Below are 17512 nucleotides of genomic sequence, written 5' to 3' on the forward strand. Positions count from 1 at the left end.
TCAGAGCAGATTGGTCTAGAGTGTGAAGCAACAAAGCTGAGGAAAGTCCCCCCCCTCCAGCTAATTTGACACACACACACACACACACACACACACACACACACACACACACTCCATGACTTTTGAGACACACCTTGTATGTATCTGATAACTTAAGATAAAGAAATTAAAAAAATAGTACTAGAAGACACATCTTATCTCACAAACTAAAAGTACAGAAAGAGAGAATTCTGAAATTTTACAAAACATTTGTCACTCCCGGTTGTAATGAATGGAAGTGAAACCTGGATAACAACAAAAAAGGATACACTAAGAATCTAGCATGCAGAAATGGGATCCCTTGGATTTGTAGGAAGACATATAAGGCAAGATCGAAAGTAAAATACAGAAATAACAGCACAACTAGGATTAATATATCTATACAAAAGAACTGGAGAATACAGAATGAAATCGAAAGAGCATGTCATTAGGATGGAAGATGACAGACTACCAAATGTACTATAAAAATACAGACCAATGGAATGGAGACACATAGAAAGACCAAAAATCAGAACTTAAACTAATCCCTATAAGAAGGCATAACAGACAAAGCCTAATACACACAGAAGATGATGTCAGGGTTGCCACAAGTTTCCCCCAAGTGAAATTCCCTGATTTCCAGACAAGTTTTAGCATTTTTCCCTGACAAATTTTAAGATCTCAAGGGTAAGGAAAGACATAAATTGACCAAAAAATGTAAGGAATTCTGTGTTTCTATAGGTTTGAGCAAAAACCTTAAGTACTAACACCAACATTTTGTGTAACGAACTGCTTTTCGATGGAGAAAGCAAGCCAAATGGTATATATGTTTCGATGTTATTTTATTTCAATAAAGCGAAACACATTTGGTGACAAAAATACACATTTTGTTGGAGTTGCAAGACAGATTTAAAATAGCTTCACTGCTTTCAGAAATAACCTCAGAAAAGAGAACACCTCCTGAAAGAAATGAATAAGGTGGGAAAGAGTTGTGTAATCCAACACTGTAGGTGACCACAAATAAAATGTTGGTTCTACTATGTTCGTTATTGACAGTTATTACCCACTGTATTATGTCTATTATTCTACAGGTATTGTGTGATTTTTCTTTCAAGAAATACATGAGTGCATAATGTATAAACTGCCAGTGACTGCCACAATTTTCTTCTTCTTTTCATCCATACTTTCTAATGTAAAAACTACTTTCAAAGTGTCAAAATGTACTAGAATAAATAAAATGTCTATAAAATGCTGCACTGTACAATGTACTTGCAGTGAGACAGTAGCTATTCTTGAAATACGTCGCCTGTGGCCTCTGGTTTGCCGAGGAGCATCTCAGTCCTGGGTCCACGGATAAACCACGAATATCCACCACATTACACCACACAGACAGACCCAGCCTGCGGGCCGATCGGTGAGACTAGATCCAACAGGCAGGGCCCACATGTTAGTGGTAAAATATTGGCTTCAGATCAGCAGGCCAAATCCATTAGAGATACCCACAGAAATGGCCTGCAGTTTTGGCCTGTCATGGAAGTCCACTCGTCTGGCCAGCCATTCACATTTCTCAGACACCATGTTGATGAAATGAGACCCCAGCAATCACCGACGCAACAGATTACTTGTGCAAATACTATGAGAATCAATACTAATGAGAACAGGTAGCAACTCACCGTAAAGGTGATTGCTGAGCCACAGAGAGGCACATAGAAAAGACAATCACACTTTCACAACTAAATTTTTGGCCATAGCCATAGTCAGAAAACGAGAGCGCACACACATTCACACAATCAATCAGACAACAAATCATGTACCATTGTCTCCGGCCACTGCGTCAACAAGCTCTGAGAATCACTTCCAAACTAACCACTCCTCACCCCACACTACCTGCTAGGCTAGCAGCAAGTAGTGGTGGCAGCACTGACTGCAAGCGGAGGCAAGGCGTGGCAAGGGGAGAAGTAGTAAGAATGAGAGAGTTGGGAAGCAGCGCACATACTCAGCTGCACCCAGCCAGCAATGAAGCACGACATCTCAGTAAACAAACAGTTTCATGCTACTGAGACAAAAATGAGATTTTTCAGGGCGAATACGTGGACAAGGGAAAAAAAAATTCCCCAGATTTCCCAGTTAAAAATACACTTTCTCCCAGGTGAAAATACACTTTTTCCGTGTTAAGTGACAGTATACTTATCCTCGGAACTGTAAAATTTATCAATTTATAGAGATTGCAACGCGCTTTTGTAAGCCAGTCGTAGTTCATGTCACGTGATCTCGCCAGCCGATACAGCGGATATTCAAAGCAAAGGACACGTCATGTCGTCAGCCAATAGCATTATCACCGTTAAGTAGTGTGTACACACAAACAGGAAAAGTTAATGGTTTAAATTAATATACATAGCGTTGCTACAAGAAAAGCAAAGCTTTCACATACAACATTGGTATCAACGATTAATAAGCCGCAAGAGAAGCTTAACTTTCACGTATAACGTTGATCTTCTTTGCGCGTGTTACACTTTAAGATACATCACACAAATGCGCCAGTAAAATTTTTAATAAAGACATAAATGTATGATCTTCTGGGCTCGAAATTTTTCTAAATCGTCATCCTCAAAGAGTTGATTTTTGAATGAGAGTGAAACGCTCTGTGATTAAAGAAATTCATCGCACACAGTTCATCTTGGGTAAAAGGAAATTTACTTTGAAAGTAACGCTTATTTTCCCGCGACCTGTTAGAAACAGGTTCGTTTCAGCAGTTGCCAGAGAGCGCCAATTACAGGCGTCACACTGCTTGTGCAGCTACGATGACGCAAGAAGCCCATATGTTCGTACATGTAAAACACTAAAAGATCTTACGTTAAGTCATAAAAGAAACAAGAGATCAGACGATATTCCAAGAGCATCAGAATTTCATGAACCATAATAACGTGCATAATTCGGTTTAAAGTGCACATTCGTACGTCCAGATTCGGTTGTAAATTTTCTTGCAATACCAGTACTGTATTATTTCATTTTTGGTTCTTTATTATGGCATAATGCCATACTTGCAACAAGACGAAAACATGCTCTTTTGAAATGCAGAGAACAGTTGAAACTAGCCAATAGTGTAGAATTAAGCATTTCGTTACAAATAAATTGACTGCCTCAGCGGAAAAGACTAATAAAAACCACTTTTCTTTAGCAAACAGACAAAAATAACTTCATTGTTCTGCAAGGCAATTAACGCTTGACTGAAACTGTCGCCCGGGCAGATACCCCGGTTCGCTCCTAGTGAATATGGCAGCTTGTGCGCGACAGTAAAATTTTTCCGAATAGCATCTTGCTGCTACTGCTTATATAGCTAACAGACACACTTTAGTAGCCAGAAGTGAGAGAAGGTGCTACACACACATGACGCAACTGCGCATGCGCATGGGCCCGCATGCAACTGCTCACAGGAATCTAATGTAAACAGTTGCGACGTCATGCTCATCGGAGGCAATTTCTTGGTATGAAGCATTGCATAGTCTTCCTAAAGCCTCTGACACATTTTGCTGCTGGCAGATGCACTGTGTTTTGTTGTTTTACATGGCACATTTCCTTTGCAACTTAAGTTTTATTTTAGTTTTTTTCGCTCGTTCATGTTTTATTGCTGCAGTATTATTCTGCAGTAGTGGGATACGGTAATATCCTTTGTTTGAGTATTATTTCTTACCAGTCAAAATGACAAAAATTTAACTGAAAACTAAAACAAAAAAATCCCAGAATTCTAAAAAAATTCCCGGGTTTTTCCCAGATCTCCCGGTTGTCCCGGGTCGTATACACCCTGTTTTTCCATTATTTTCACCCAAATTTCCCTGATACATTTGGAATTCCCTGATATTCCCTGATTTCCAGAACTTGTGCCAGCCTTGGATGTATTTACAGAGATGCATAAAGATGTCTTTCCTCAAAAAAATTACTGTAAGAATGCACCGTGGAAATATATTAGCACTGTGACAACAGGATGGAGAGGAAGCAGCAGTAGCTAATGGCACAGCTAGCGAGGGGCGACAGTGTAGAGGATATTGCAGCCTGCCCGAGGCCTGCTGCTCTGTACAGTCACGACAGTGATGGTGGTGGTGACAGACTGCAGTAGAGCATTCCTCAAACCTTTCCAGATTGGTGCACAGGTGTTCAAAGCAGTGTATAGTACTACTGCATAGACCACACTGATAATGTTCATGATGAACATGAACAACAAAACAGATACCACATTAACTGTAAGACACCCACTACCAACAAAAATCTTACCTCTACATGATCTGTCACGGCTGGCAAATGTAAGTTCGCTTACTGCCCTACTGCCTTCCTAGGCTGCTGCATAGGTCTTTCCACATGCTGCTTGCCACACCACGTCTTTCTCTCAGACAGATGGATAACATCACAGTTCCTTAGCAGAGGTACTAACCCTTTTGTAGAAAGAAGTGACAGTAGTATTTTTTTTTTTTGTATTCCACAGTTTATGGTGTTATACAACTTTTTGTGATTGTCACCATGCCACTGCAGAGCTGGAAGGCTGAAAGATGCACTGAGGTGACAAAAGTGATGGGGCAGAGATATGCACATACGCATATGGCAGTAATATCACGTGCGCAGGGTATAAAACAATAGTGCAGTGGTACAACTGTCATTTGTTCTCAGGTGATTCATGTGAAAAGGTTTCCAATGCAATTGTGGCCGCATGACAAGAATTAAAATACTCTGAACATGGAATGGTGGTTGAAGCTATTGTTCGCGTCACATAAGGTGGCAGCCCAATTTTCGGCCGTTCTGTGCCTCCCTGTCCACTAGTCACTAGCGGCCAATAATATTCATTCTCTTTCCGAGTGGCTAGCAGTGAGTTACAGCTAGAGAGCGAGAATCTCACTCCTACATGCCGCACTGTTTCTGCACTACGTGACAATTTAATAATTCATTCAACTATCAATTTTTTTGTTTGTTTCTTTTTTTTCTTGTAGCAGTATAGCTGTGAATGTGTATCTTGTAAATGTTTAGGTGCGATTAAAAAAAAGTTAGGTGACGGCAATAAACGTGAAGTGCTTCACAGGCAGGTGAGGTGGATTATTTACCACATTTATAACTTTTTCAAATATGAATTTAAAAGCAGGTCTCCTACGGTTGACATTGGAAAACACAAGAACCGACTCCATAACCATGTGGTGCCAGCAAGAGAACTGTAAAGAGAATTTTAAGGGAAAGTGTCAACAGTTGGTTTTGTGCCGCATGGAAAGCATCGAAATTGCAAGGAACCTGTAACACAAATGGATAGTTTTAACAACGACGTTTTAAAGTGCTCCATGCGAATGATGAATGCCCGACATGACAAAAACATGTTACAGTTATGCAAGCTTCAATGATAAGTGCTCTGTCGAGGTAAAGAATTTTAAAAGACATTGGTCCAGGTACGTATGTTAAGATGAGAGTTTTTATTTCAAAGAAGTGACCTAGGTGCAGCATGAACTATATCCCATAAAGATTCATGACACAAGAGAGAAAAGTAGTTCAAGAGTATATTACCTTGATGAAACATGGATCAATTAGAATCATTCCAAGAAGATCTGTTGGAAAATGAGTGATGGTACTGGCAGTTTTAAAGTTCTCATAGGGATAGGTTCTCAGATAATTATTCTGCATGCTGACTCTTCTTCTGGTTTTATTTCTGAAAATAAACTTGTATTCTTGTGCAAGAAAAACAGCAGTGATTGCCATTTGGCAATGAACACTGTCAGTTTTAAGACGTGATTCACAATTCTTGTCATACCTTGCTTTGAAGTCGGTCATTGCCAGTTATAATTCAACTGTTATAGAGAAAACAAAGTACAAACACCAGAAAAGTGGACATTTTTCTCCAACTTAAAAATAAAAATATTAAGCACCGTACAAATCACATTCGTGCTGATCTGCAGATCATTGATTTACACTGCACAAGTCAGGTGACAGAACGACAAACTTGACTTCCTTGCAGGTGAATGGGATCACATAGTCTTGGATTTACCCACATATCACTGTAATTAAAGCCCCATGAGTATTTGGGCAAATGGTTTTAAGACTATGTGGGAGAAAAAAAAATGTTCAAGATAACATACAGTGAATCACTTTGTGCATGAGGTAATAGACAATGAGGCAACATGCAACAACCCACCTGTAGTGTGGGCACTCACTGTGTGGCATGCTTAAAAGCTTCAGAAAGAAAAATGTGACAGGGAAGTGATGGTGGATATAAGCCTTGAACCTATCATCATAAATTTAAAATCAGACTGTTCGGAAAGAAACTCAAACAAAACAAACTCAAACAGAAGTTATGATGGTATTGTAACAAAGTATAACATTTCTTAGTTTTTAAAGAATTGAGGTTTAAAAAATGTGTCAACATACCGGTTGCACACATAATAATGAGAACTTCCTAGCCTTTTTGATTAGGACTTCTGTATCCTTTTAATTATCCAGACTATAATGTTCAAGAAGTTAAGATTCTCCCACCATGTTGTAAACGTCTAGTCATTTCCAACGTACGAACTGATGAGGACCTAAAATAACAGTAACTGTTACTTTTTGAGATACTGGTGATTTTTGATGTTATTGGTCAGATTCCCTGGAGTTAATCACAGAATATGATTAATTGTTTGCTTGTTCAATGGATTATAAATGTGGTCTCTCACTGTAATATCAAATGTGTTAGTTTATGCTCATAATGCCCATTAACAACGAAAAATATGACAACTTACTAAGTGTTTTTAGAATAGCCTTTTACATTAGTCTTTCTACCACTAATTCTTTTTTACACGCAGTGATTACACTCAAAAACACACACACACACACACACACACACACACACACACACACTTTACACATTCTATTGAGCAGAAGCTGTTGTGAAGCAAATATAATGAATTTCGGTTCATGCTTGAAGTTAATTTTGTTGTCTATTAAATTTTTACTTATAATGCAGTTCAAATCGCAATAAATGGTAATTATTGCAAGCAGTTTCAATGTCATTTTGAGAAAAATTGTACTTCACATCTTCACAAAGATGTGTCAGCTGTTCTCACCTCCCAGTGTCACACAGAGTAAATCTGTGGAGCAGTGGATGTTAATTAACGACGTGAATTAATATTTCTCTCGTGATGATTGACTGAAATTGGTTTAAGTATTCGTTATTCCCCTCACAGATTTGAACGTATAATAGAGGCAAACTAGCCTGGCTCTTATCTGCAGCAATGCAGTTCGGCAACGAGGACTTTGTTTGCCCACTCCCAGCTGCCGCGCATGTGCGGTTCTCATCCCCCCCCCCCCCTGCTTCCTTTCCATTCTGCTCCTACACATGGAAGTGCCATCCTAGGTGATGCGGGCTTTAGATGCGTGGGACATTCCATATTAGAAATTGTTAGGGAATTCAGTATTCCGAGATCCACAGTGTTAAGAGTGTCCCAAGAATACCAAATTTCAAGCATTACCTTTCATCGTTTACAATTCAGTGGCCGATAGCTTTCACTTAACGACCAAGAGCAGTGGCATTTGCACAGAGTTATCAGTGCTAACAGACATGCTGCATTGTGTGAAATAACTGCTGAAATCAATGTGAGATGTACAATGAATGTACACATTAGGATACTGCAGCAAGTTTTGGCATTAATGGGCTATGGGAGCAGGTGACTGATGTGACTGCCTTTGCCAACAGCATGACATCATTTGCAGTGCTTCTCCTGGGATTGTGATCATATTGGTTGGACCCCAGACAACTGCAAAACCGTGAACCAATCAAATGAGTCCCAATTTCAGATGGTAAGAACTGATAGTTGGTTCCAAGTGTGGGGCAGACCACAAGTAACCTTGGACCCAAGTTGTCAGTAAGGCACAGTGCAAGCTAGTGGTGGCTCCATAATAGTGTGGGCTGTGTTTACATGGAATTGACTGAGTCCTCTGGTCCAATTAAACAAATCACTGACTGGAAACGGTTATGTTCCGCTAGCTGGAGACCATTTGCAGACATTCATGGACTTCATGTTCCCCATCAACAATGGAATTTTTATGAATGACAACGCATCATGTCACCAGACCACAATTGTTCTCAAATGGTTTGAAAAACATTCTGGACAATTCAAGTGAATGTTTTGGCCACCCACTGAACATTTATGGGCCACAATAAAGAGGTCTGTTTGTGCACAAAATACTGCACTGGCAACACTTTCGAAATCAAGGACTGCCACAGAGGCATCATGGCTCACTATTTCTGCAGGGGCTCCCAATACTTTTTGAGTCCATGAAGTGTTAAGCTGCTGCACAAACTTGCTGGTCAAATTGAGGTCCAACATGATATTACAATATTAGGAGGCATCCCATGACTTTTGTCACCTTAATGTACATAGCATGTAAAAAAAAACAAAGTATGTATAATTTTAGAGTGTTTAGAGGAGATGAAATGAAACTTTTCTGTGGGAGAAGAAAGCTGCAGTTGCACCATTTCACCAGCAGAGTCCAAAAAGGTCTTGATGTTAGTAACGAGCAGAGAGAGTGTTCAAACTGCTGAGTGATGAATATTGTTCTAGATATATTGCTGACCTTCTTTGCATTTCTTTCTGAGGGACGAGATGAAGCTTTTGGTGTACGAGACACTGATAGACACACCAAAAGAGCTGGCTCCACCCTCCTTCTGCCCCGCCCCCCCTCCCCCCTGCATAACTGTCCACAGTTGTCAAGGGATTCATATGGAAACCTGCCTATATGACGGAACACAGTAAGTCCACAATTACCTGCCTCATCTACTGCAGCATCCTTGAAACTTTGTGACACACACACACACACACACACACACACACACACAAAACATAGCAGGGTAGAAATATATGCCTATGATCATGGTTTTTGCAGGTCTAGACTTCTCAAAATCAACATAAATGTTTGCTTGCTTCACAGGCACCTACAATTTTGTTTCCATTTTATTTACATAACCCAAAGAATTGGATTATATTGAGTGTTTCGCACAAAGTTTGCTTTATGAAAGCAATCACCGTGACAAAAATTTTCAGAATTCTGCTTCTCTAATAGCTTTCAAGTATTCGTTGTATTTGTCCTATTACAGCAGTGAGTGGAATAGGAAAAGGTGAGAATATTCATTCAAAAAAGTGTAATAACAATACCATCTACACACCTTCTACTCTTTGTAATGCTGAAAATGCTAGATAATAAAGATGCAGATTTATGTGAAAATATGACTTCACTGAAATCACTCAGTTTGTAAAACAAACTACTAGCAAATAAAGCAATACCACTCTTTTACAAACATAGTCATCATTTTCTCGATGTTTGTTTCTTCCAAAGAAATTGTTTTGGCTTTCTTCTTCCACAGAAGCCAGTTCAGGTAGCACAGAGGACTGGAGGAGGAGGCATAGTTTGAGTAGGTCATTTGCCTGTGAACTACATAAACTCTGTTCTCTGAGTGTTCATATCTGAACTACAGTTTTCTTGTGTGTGAGCAACTGAAGTATAACCACAAAACAAACACTGCTTTCATTTTGATGTGTATGGGAAAATCTCAAGTGGGATGCCATGTGTGCCATACTGTCAGTCCCATGTTCAGTGAACAGACTATACCAACATGAGGGACATCTACATAAATCCAAAGCAAGGCTCTGTGCCTTTCACTATCTAAGCAAATTATATCCTTATCAAATTCCCCAATTTCCAGATAAACAGGGTACTCTGCTCGCAACTTCTCAAAGCTTCTCCTAGCTTTCCTATTCCCTTATGTAAACTTTCTTTGTATTCTAATTTGGCTCCGTAAGTTTTACTCATTTGTCAGTTTCAGTACCATTACACAATGAATGTGATTCCCAACAAAAACATTATGGACACAGGAAAATAGTATAATCATGAAATATCAAACATGTACATTAACTTTGTGTGGTAAAATTGGAATGTGCAATGTATTCAACAGCAAGAAGGTCATGGAGCTCACCTGACAACTCTGTGTGTGCATACAATGAACTCTGGCTTCGAGTTCCATTGATGGTAAGTTATGTAGAACCTAGTTTGTAACCATATCCACTGCTGCCCTTTGGTCAGAAAACGATAATGGCAAGAAGTACCTTCTCCCTTCTGCATCACTGGAAATAATAGAAGAAAAAGCCTGAATTCTGAGCAGGAATAACACAGGTTTATGATGGATAGCATTTTCGTTTATACTTACAAGCTTCATGGCACGTGACAACTTTCTCAAGATCATCCACATGGTAATAATCATAACCTGATGTACCCAGTACTTCAAATGGTAAATAGCCAATAATGGGAGGTGCTCTGAAAAGTATCAAAGAATGCAACTGCAATAACAATGTCATCATTTTGAATGAATATTCAAAATTAAAGTGCCATACCAATATATCTCAAAGAAAAGTACAAGTAATTTATAGCTCACTTTATGAAAGAAATTTTGTTTTAAGTTTCTCAGAAGTTTCCTTAAAATTTCTTCGCAGGTCACACGCATATTACACAGATTTCTAAGAACTAAATATGTGTGTTCTCAGACATTTAATGTTTCACACGACAACAACTGGGATTTACTTAGAATTACATACACTTGTTTCCTGCATACATTTTATTCACTTGCTCCTCCCAAAAGAAAAGACTGGAGAATCAGGTTTGAGTTACGAAATTTCATTGCAAAGTTAAAAAATACAATGTAAGACATTCCTCTCTGGTTGAATACAAAACTTCCTCCCTGTCAAGATGCTGCTGATGAGGGCTGTATGTCAGGCACAGCATAGTTACTTAATGGTGTTTTCTAATGGCGCATGGAACATTTGGAATTTATGGATACATGTTTTATCAATAGAACTACATTTTCAAATCTTTCACACAGAGACTTCATTTACTTAAGAAGCAGATATGCATCTTCCGACCAATTTTGGACTCTCGTTAGTACAAAACCATTCCTTTCTCAGCATCTTTGGAAAATTGAACAGATTATTATTCTCTGTAAAGCAACAGTTACTCTTCCACACAGTACATACACGATGTAATCAAAAGTTGTGAATAAATCCACAGGAAGAGGTCATAAGAACCCATTAGTTCAGGCATTCAGTCAGAGAGATTCCACAGGTGCCTCTGCCATTGTTAACAATGTTATATGAAGAGATGTGGAAACATCAAGGAAGCACTAAATACAGTCAGAGCTGTGGTAGGTATTAGAAATTAACTGCTAGGACATGTTTGTCAGCTTATAGCTTAACTCTACAAAGCTACATGATGTTATCGGCAGTGAATATTTTTACAGTTTAATGTCTTTATATGCTTATGACTATAATTAAAGTCAAGCTAAAATTTTGGTAAATGTACCACAATGCAAACTGACATACAATGTTACCAAAATAAGACTCATTTTATTTAATAACAAGGAATCATAACTCTGAGATTTGTGGCAAGTTCCCCCGGAATGTGCAAATGTATGCACAAAAGTGTTTATGATAAGTTACTGCAGCATAAACAGTAGCATAGCTTCACATTAATCAGGGAAGTATCAAACAAATGACACGTGTCTTCTTAAACTAGCCATGACTGCCATCAGTACATAATATAAAAACACGATAAAACTGTGATAAACACACATGGCTTTGATGGAGACCTGCCATTAGCAACATCGTGCTTGCTGGTGCAGTACAAGCACCTGAGGAAGCTTGGCCACTGTGTGTTGCTGATCAGAAGCATAGTTTACAATGGTGAGTTACAAAGCTAGCAGCAAGATATTTAAAATTCTACATAAGCCAAAATAGGATGAGGTAAAATGTAATTTAAAATGAATTACAGCAAACAAATGGGTCCACAGTAAAATATTAGTTATAAATGCCAGCGCCGGCCGACGTGGTCGTGCGGTTAAAGGCGCTGCAGTCTGGAACCGCAAGACCGCTACGGTCGCAGGTTCGAATCCTGCCTCGGGCATGGATGTTTGTGATGTCCTTAGGTTAGTTAGGTTTAACTAGTTCTAAGTTCTAGGGGACTAATAACCTCAGCAGTTGAGTCCCATAGTGCTCAGAGCCATTATAAATGCCAGCTCTCAAACAGGTGTCTATGATTATGCTCTTCATGGGTATGCTGCCGGATATGATCGTCTTCACTACAGTGAAGGCGATCATATCCAACAATATACCTGTGAAGAGCATAAACATAAAGACGCCGTGAAAATCTATGGCGTCACAGGTGCCTACGATGAATATTAACACATAACGAAATTAAATAAAAGCAACATATTTAAACACAAAAACCCTCATGCACAATGAGTCCGTGAAAACAGGGTTAGCAAGATGCACACACCTGTGAGGAAGACATGGGCAGCATGGGAACATGGACGGAAAATAAACGGACAGAGTCAGAACATCAGGATGCTGATTTACCTTATTGTATAGTAGCACGACAAAGCTCTCTCTTTCTGTTTGCACACTATTTCTTTTAATATGTATAAATATTAATGTTTTTCTAGGCTGCTTGACCTTTATATTGCGAAAAATAATGCCTTCCAATGGGAAATAACTTACCTGATGCACTGGCTGACACTTTTATTACCGATTTATATACATAATTTTTTAATAATTTCACAAACTGTGAAAAGCAGGACATTTTCTCCGATAAATGTTATGTGGATGATACCTTGATGATGCTAAAAGGTAGCGCAAATAATACTAATCTATGCATCCCAAAATTAGCTTCACCACCAAAATAGAGAAAATTAATTTCATCAACCATCTGGGTCTGATGACTGCTAAAACTACCAACAGACATACGTTAAGTATTTATAGAAAACCTAAGTGCACCAATAATAATATTCAAGCCAAAATCTGTCACCCAATTCTGCATAAAATAGTGTCCTTTTTACTTCCACGATATAGTGACATATTCACTTGCCATTAGACAGCCAAGAAATATGTAAGAAATTACACTTTTTAAAACAAATAGCAGTGGCAAATGGGTACACAGAAAGCTTTCTCATGAGATCGTGCAATAAGATAAAGAAATAAGAATGACATAAACACTCAAGAGCACAAAAATGGGGAAGGTGACTGGACGACATACACTGAAGAGCCAAAGAAACTGGTACATCTGCCTAATATCATGTAGGGCCCCCGCGAGCATGCAGAAGTGCTGCAACACGACATGGCATGGACTTGACTAATATATCAAGTAGTGCTGGAGGGAATTGACACCTTGAATCCTGCAGGGCTATCCACAAATCTAAGAGTACGAGGGAGTGGAGATCTCTTCTGAACAGCATGTTGCAAGACATCCCGTATATGCTCAATACTGTTCATGTGTGGAGAGTTTGGTGGCCAGCGGAAATGTTTAAACTCAGAAGGGTAGTCCTGGAGCCACTCTGTAGGAATTCTGGACATGTGGTGTGTTGCGTTGTCCTGCTGGAATTGCACAAGCCCATCGGAATGCACAATGGACATGAAAGCATGCAGGTGATCAGACCAGATGCTTATGTACATTTCGCCTGTCAGAGCCACATACAACCATATCAGGAGTCCCATATCACTCCAGCTGCACATACCCCACACCATTACAGAGCCTGATCTTGAACAGTCCCCTGCTGACGTACAAGGTCCATGGATTCATGTGGTTGTCTCCATCCCCATACACATCCATCTGCTCGATACAATTTGAAAAAGTCTTGTCCGACCAGGCAATATGTTTCCAGTCATCAACAGTCCAATGGCGGCGTCGACAGGCCCAGGCAACATGTAAAGCTTTGTGTTGTGCAATCATCAAGGATACACGAGTGGGCCTTCGGCTCCCGAAAGCTCATATCGATGTAGTTTCATTGAATGGGTAGCATTTTTGATGGTCCAGCATCGAAATATGCAGCAATCTGCGGAAGGGTTGTACTTCTGTCAGGTTGAATGATTCTCTTCAGTCGTCATTTGCCAACTATAACACCATGTTCAAACTCACTTAAATCTTGATAACCTGCCATTGTAGCTGCAGTAGCCAATCTAATAATTGTGCCAGACACTTGTTATCTTATATACACGCTTCCGACCGTAGCACTGTATTCTGCCTGTTTACATATCTCTGTATTTGAGTATGCATGCCTATACATATCTTTGGCACTTCAGTGTATCAGCTAGAGAAATTACTTAAGAACACAATTGACAGACGCGGCTTCCAAATAAATTATACTCCGAAACTGCAGCTTGAATATAAGACAAATAACAAGTAAAATAAATTTGAAAATTCAGACATTCACAAAATACACTGCAACGATTTTGATAAATTTTATATTGGACAGATGGATATAAATTTTGATACTTGTTTTAGGGAACACACATCCACGGAACAAAACTACATTTGTACAATATCTTCCTGAACACAAATGAACACAGGTTACAACATGCAGATCGTACATACTCCACCAAAAGGGAAGTAGACATCTATGGGTATGAGAAACACCACCCTGCTAAAATAGTGAATGAATTTACATCAAATGCCTATTTTTCACTGTACAACAGGCTCTTGAAGTTCCTGCGCATCCTGATGTTCTGACCCTGTCCATTTATTTTCCATCCATGTTCCCACGCCATCCATGTCTTGCTCATGGGTGTACGTGTCTTGTTGACACTGTTTATGTGAGCTAATTGTGCCTGTGGGTTTTGTGTCTTGGTATGCTACTTTCCATTAATTTCATTGCTTATTATATACACCACAGACACCTGTTTGAGAGCTGACTTTTTTAAGTAATATTTTGCTGTGAATCCATTTGCATTCTCTAATTCAGTTTTAATTATATTTTTAACTCATTCTACTCTGGCTTAGGCAGAATTTCAAATATTCTCTCTCTGGCTTTGTAATACAACATTGTAAACTATGCTTACTGTCAAAATCACCAAGTGGCCAAGCTTCCTCAACTGTCTGTAGCCTTAAGCACAGCGTGTTAATGATGGCCCTACACCATGGGACATGATCGTTCACCACAGTTTTATCATGTTTAAATGTCGTATGGTGATGCCAACCATGGCCATAAAATTTATTTTCTTCTTTTACCAAGTTTGTAGGAGACAGATATGTTTATTAGATGTTTCTCAGGAACTGTGAATAAATATTAGTAATTACATAGCAGTCACTTATCATAATGCTCTTATTCATAAATATGCGCATTCTTTTTAGGTCAATCTGATTGTGATCATAGCAATTAAAATTGTTTACTGAACTAAGTAAAAAAATTGCAATCATAGACTATTGTTCCAAGTATTTCTTCATAAATCTTTGGGATGATGATGATGATGTGTGTTGCTCATGTGCATGATCAATCCACCTAAAAATATGGAAACTATTCAGCATGTTTCACAAAGAATAGGAAACAAATTGAACTTTCAATGTATCAGAATTGTTGGGGTCAGTTTCTACATCTGTATCTACAAAGATCTCTGCAAGCCACCATACAGCACATGGCAGAGGGCACCCTGTACCACTATTAATCATTTCCTTTCCTGTTCCATTCAGAAACAGCACAAAAGAAAAACAACTGCCTATATGGCCTCCGCGTGAGCCCTAATTTCTTGTATCTTATGTTCATGGTCCTAAGGTGCAATATGTGATGGCAGCAGTAGAATAGCTTCAAATACTGGTTCTCTAAATCTTCACAATTGTGTTTCTCAAAAAAAGTCTCCTTCCCTCCAGAGACTCCCACTGAGATCCTGAAGCATCTCCATAACACTTATGTGTTGATCAAACCTACCAGTAACAAATCTAGCAGCTCGCCTCTGAACTGCTTCGATGCCTTTCTTTAATACGACCTGGTACGCTTGCCGAATACTCAAGCAGTATTCAAGAATGGGTCACACAAGCATCCTATATGTAATCTCCTTTACAGATGAATCACTCTTTCCCAAAATTATCCCAATAAACCAAAGTTGACCATTCGCCTTCCCTACCCCAACTGTCACATGTTCCTTCCATTTCATATCACTTTAGAGCGGTACGCTCAGATATTTAAATGACATGACTGTGTCAAGTGGGACATTATTAATACTGTATCCAAATGTTACAGATTTGTTTTTCTTACACATCTGCACTAACTTACATTCTTCTACATTAAGAGTTAGCTGCCATTCATCACACCAACTAAAAATTTTGTCTAAATCTTATCTTCAAACAATCACTCAACTTCAGCACCGTACCGTACACCACAGCATTATCAGCAAACAACCGCAGAGTGCGTCCACCCTGTCCACCAAATCATTTATGTTCATAGATAACAACAGCAGTCCTATTACACTTCCCTGGGGCACTCCTAATAATACCTTTGTTTCTGGTGAACACTCGCCATCAAGAACAACATACTGGCCCTATACCTTAAAAAGTCTTCTAGCCACTCACATACCTGTGAACCTATTCCATATGCTCATACCTTCATTAACAGCCTGCAAAGGGCACTATGTCAAATGCTTTCTGGAAATCTAGAAATATGGATCTGTCCGTTACCCTTCATCTATAGTTCACAGTATAACATGTGAGGAAAGAGCAGAGTTTTGCATGAGCGATGCTTTCTAAAACCATGCTGATTCACGGACATAAGCTTCTCGGTCACTAGAAAATTTATTACATTCAAACTTAGAATATGTTAAAGGATTCTGCAGCAAATGATGTTATGGATATTGGTCTGTAATTTTGCGGGTTCATTGTTTCACCCTTCTTATATACAGAACTCATCTGCACTTTTTTCTGTTTGCTTGGGACTTTGCGCTGGGCAAGAGATTTGTGATAAATGCAAGCTAGGTAAGGGGGCAGTGCCAGGGAGTACTCTTTGTAAAACCAAACTGGGATTCCATCTGGACCTGTTCATTTATTTGTTTTCAAATGTTTCAACTGCTTCTCTATGTCAGTGATGCTTATTACTATGTCGCCCATACGGGCATCTGTCTGATGTTCAAATGATGGTATGTCTGTACAGTTCTCCTTCATGAAAGATCTCTTGAATGAAAAATTTGAAACTTCAGCTTTAGTTTTGTTTTCTTCATTTGCCACTCCAAACTGGTTAATTAGGGACTGGTTGGAAGCTATTGATCTACTTAATGATTTTAAACAGGACGAGAATTTTCTTGGGTTCTGTGCCAGATGTTTTGCTAAGGTATGATGGTGGTAGTTGTTGTACACTTTGCACATAGATTTTTTCGCAAATGCACAAATGTCTACTAACCTTTGCTTGCAGTCATTTGTGCATTCTCTTTTGAATTGGGGGTGCAACAGCCTCTACTTCCTCAGAATTTTTCAAATCTTATTATTAAACCATGGTGGGTATTTTACAGCCTTAATCCACTTACTAGGTTGATAGCTCTCCAGACCATGATTTACAATCTGCTTAAACATTGCCCATAATTCCCCTGCAACTACCTTACTGGAAGTAAGTTATGTCAAATCACTGTGTAAGTGAGATGATATAAACTGCTTATCTGTTCTTTCTAGCACATCTGGGTATTTACATACTACTGAC

The 17512-nt window shown here is 39.0% G+C and overlaps 1 protein-coding gene across 2 annotated transcripts in view; it reads right to left on the minus strand.

Moving 5' to 3' along the window:
* LOC126251868 (circadian locomoter output cycles protein kaput) overlaps positions 1 to 17512 on the minus strand; it is a 115286-nt gene that overhangs the window by 55103 nt on the left and 42671 nt on the right. For both annotated transcript variants that reach the window (XM_049952558.1, XM_049952565.1), the window contains exons 10-11: positions 10223 to 10329; positions 9992 to 10139 (exon numbers count right to left, since the gene is read on the minus strand). In XM_049952558.1, coding sequence (XP_049808515.1) covers positions 9992 to 10139; positions 10223 to 10329 — 255 coding nt within the window. The remainder of the gene's footprint in view (positions 1 to 9991; positions 10140 to 10222; positions 10330 to 17512) is intronic.

Source organism: Schistocerca nitens, chromosome 1 (genome assembly GCF_023898315.1).
Source record: "Schistocerca nitens isolate TAMUIC-IGC-003100 chromosome 1, iqSchNite1.1, whole genome shotgun sequence".
NCBI lineage: Eukaryota > Metazoa > Arthropoda > Insecta > Orthoptera > Acrididae > Schistocerca > Schistocerca nitens.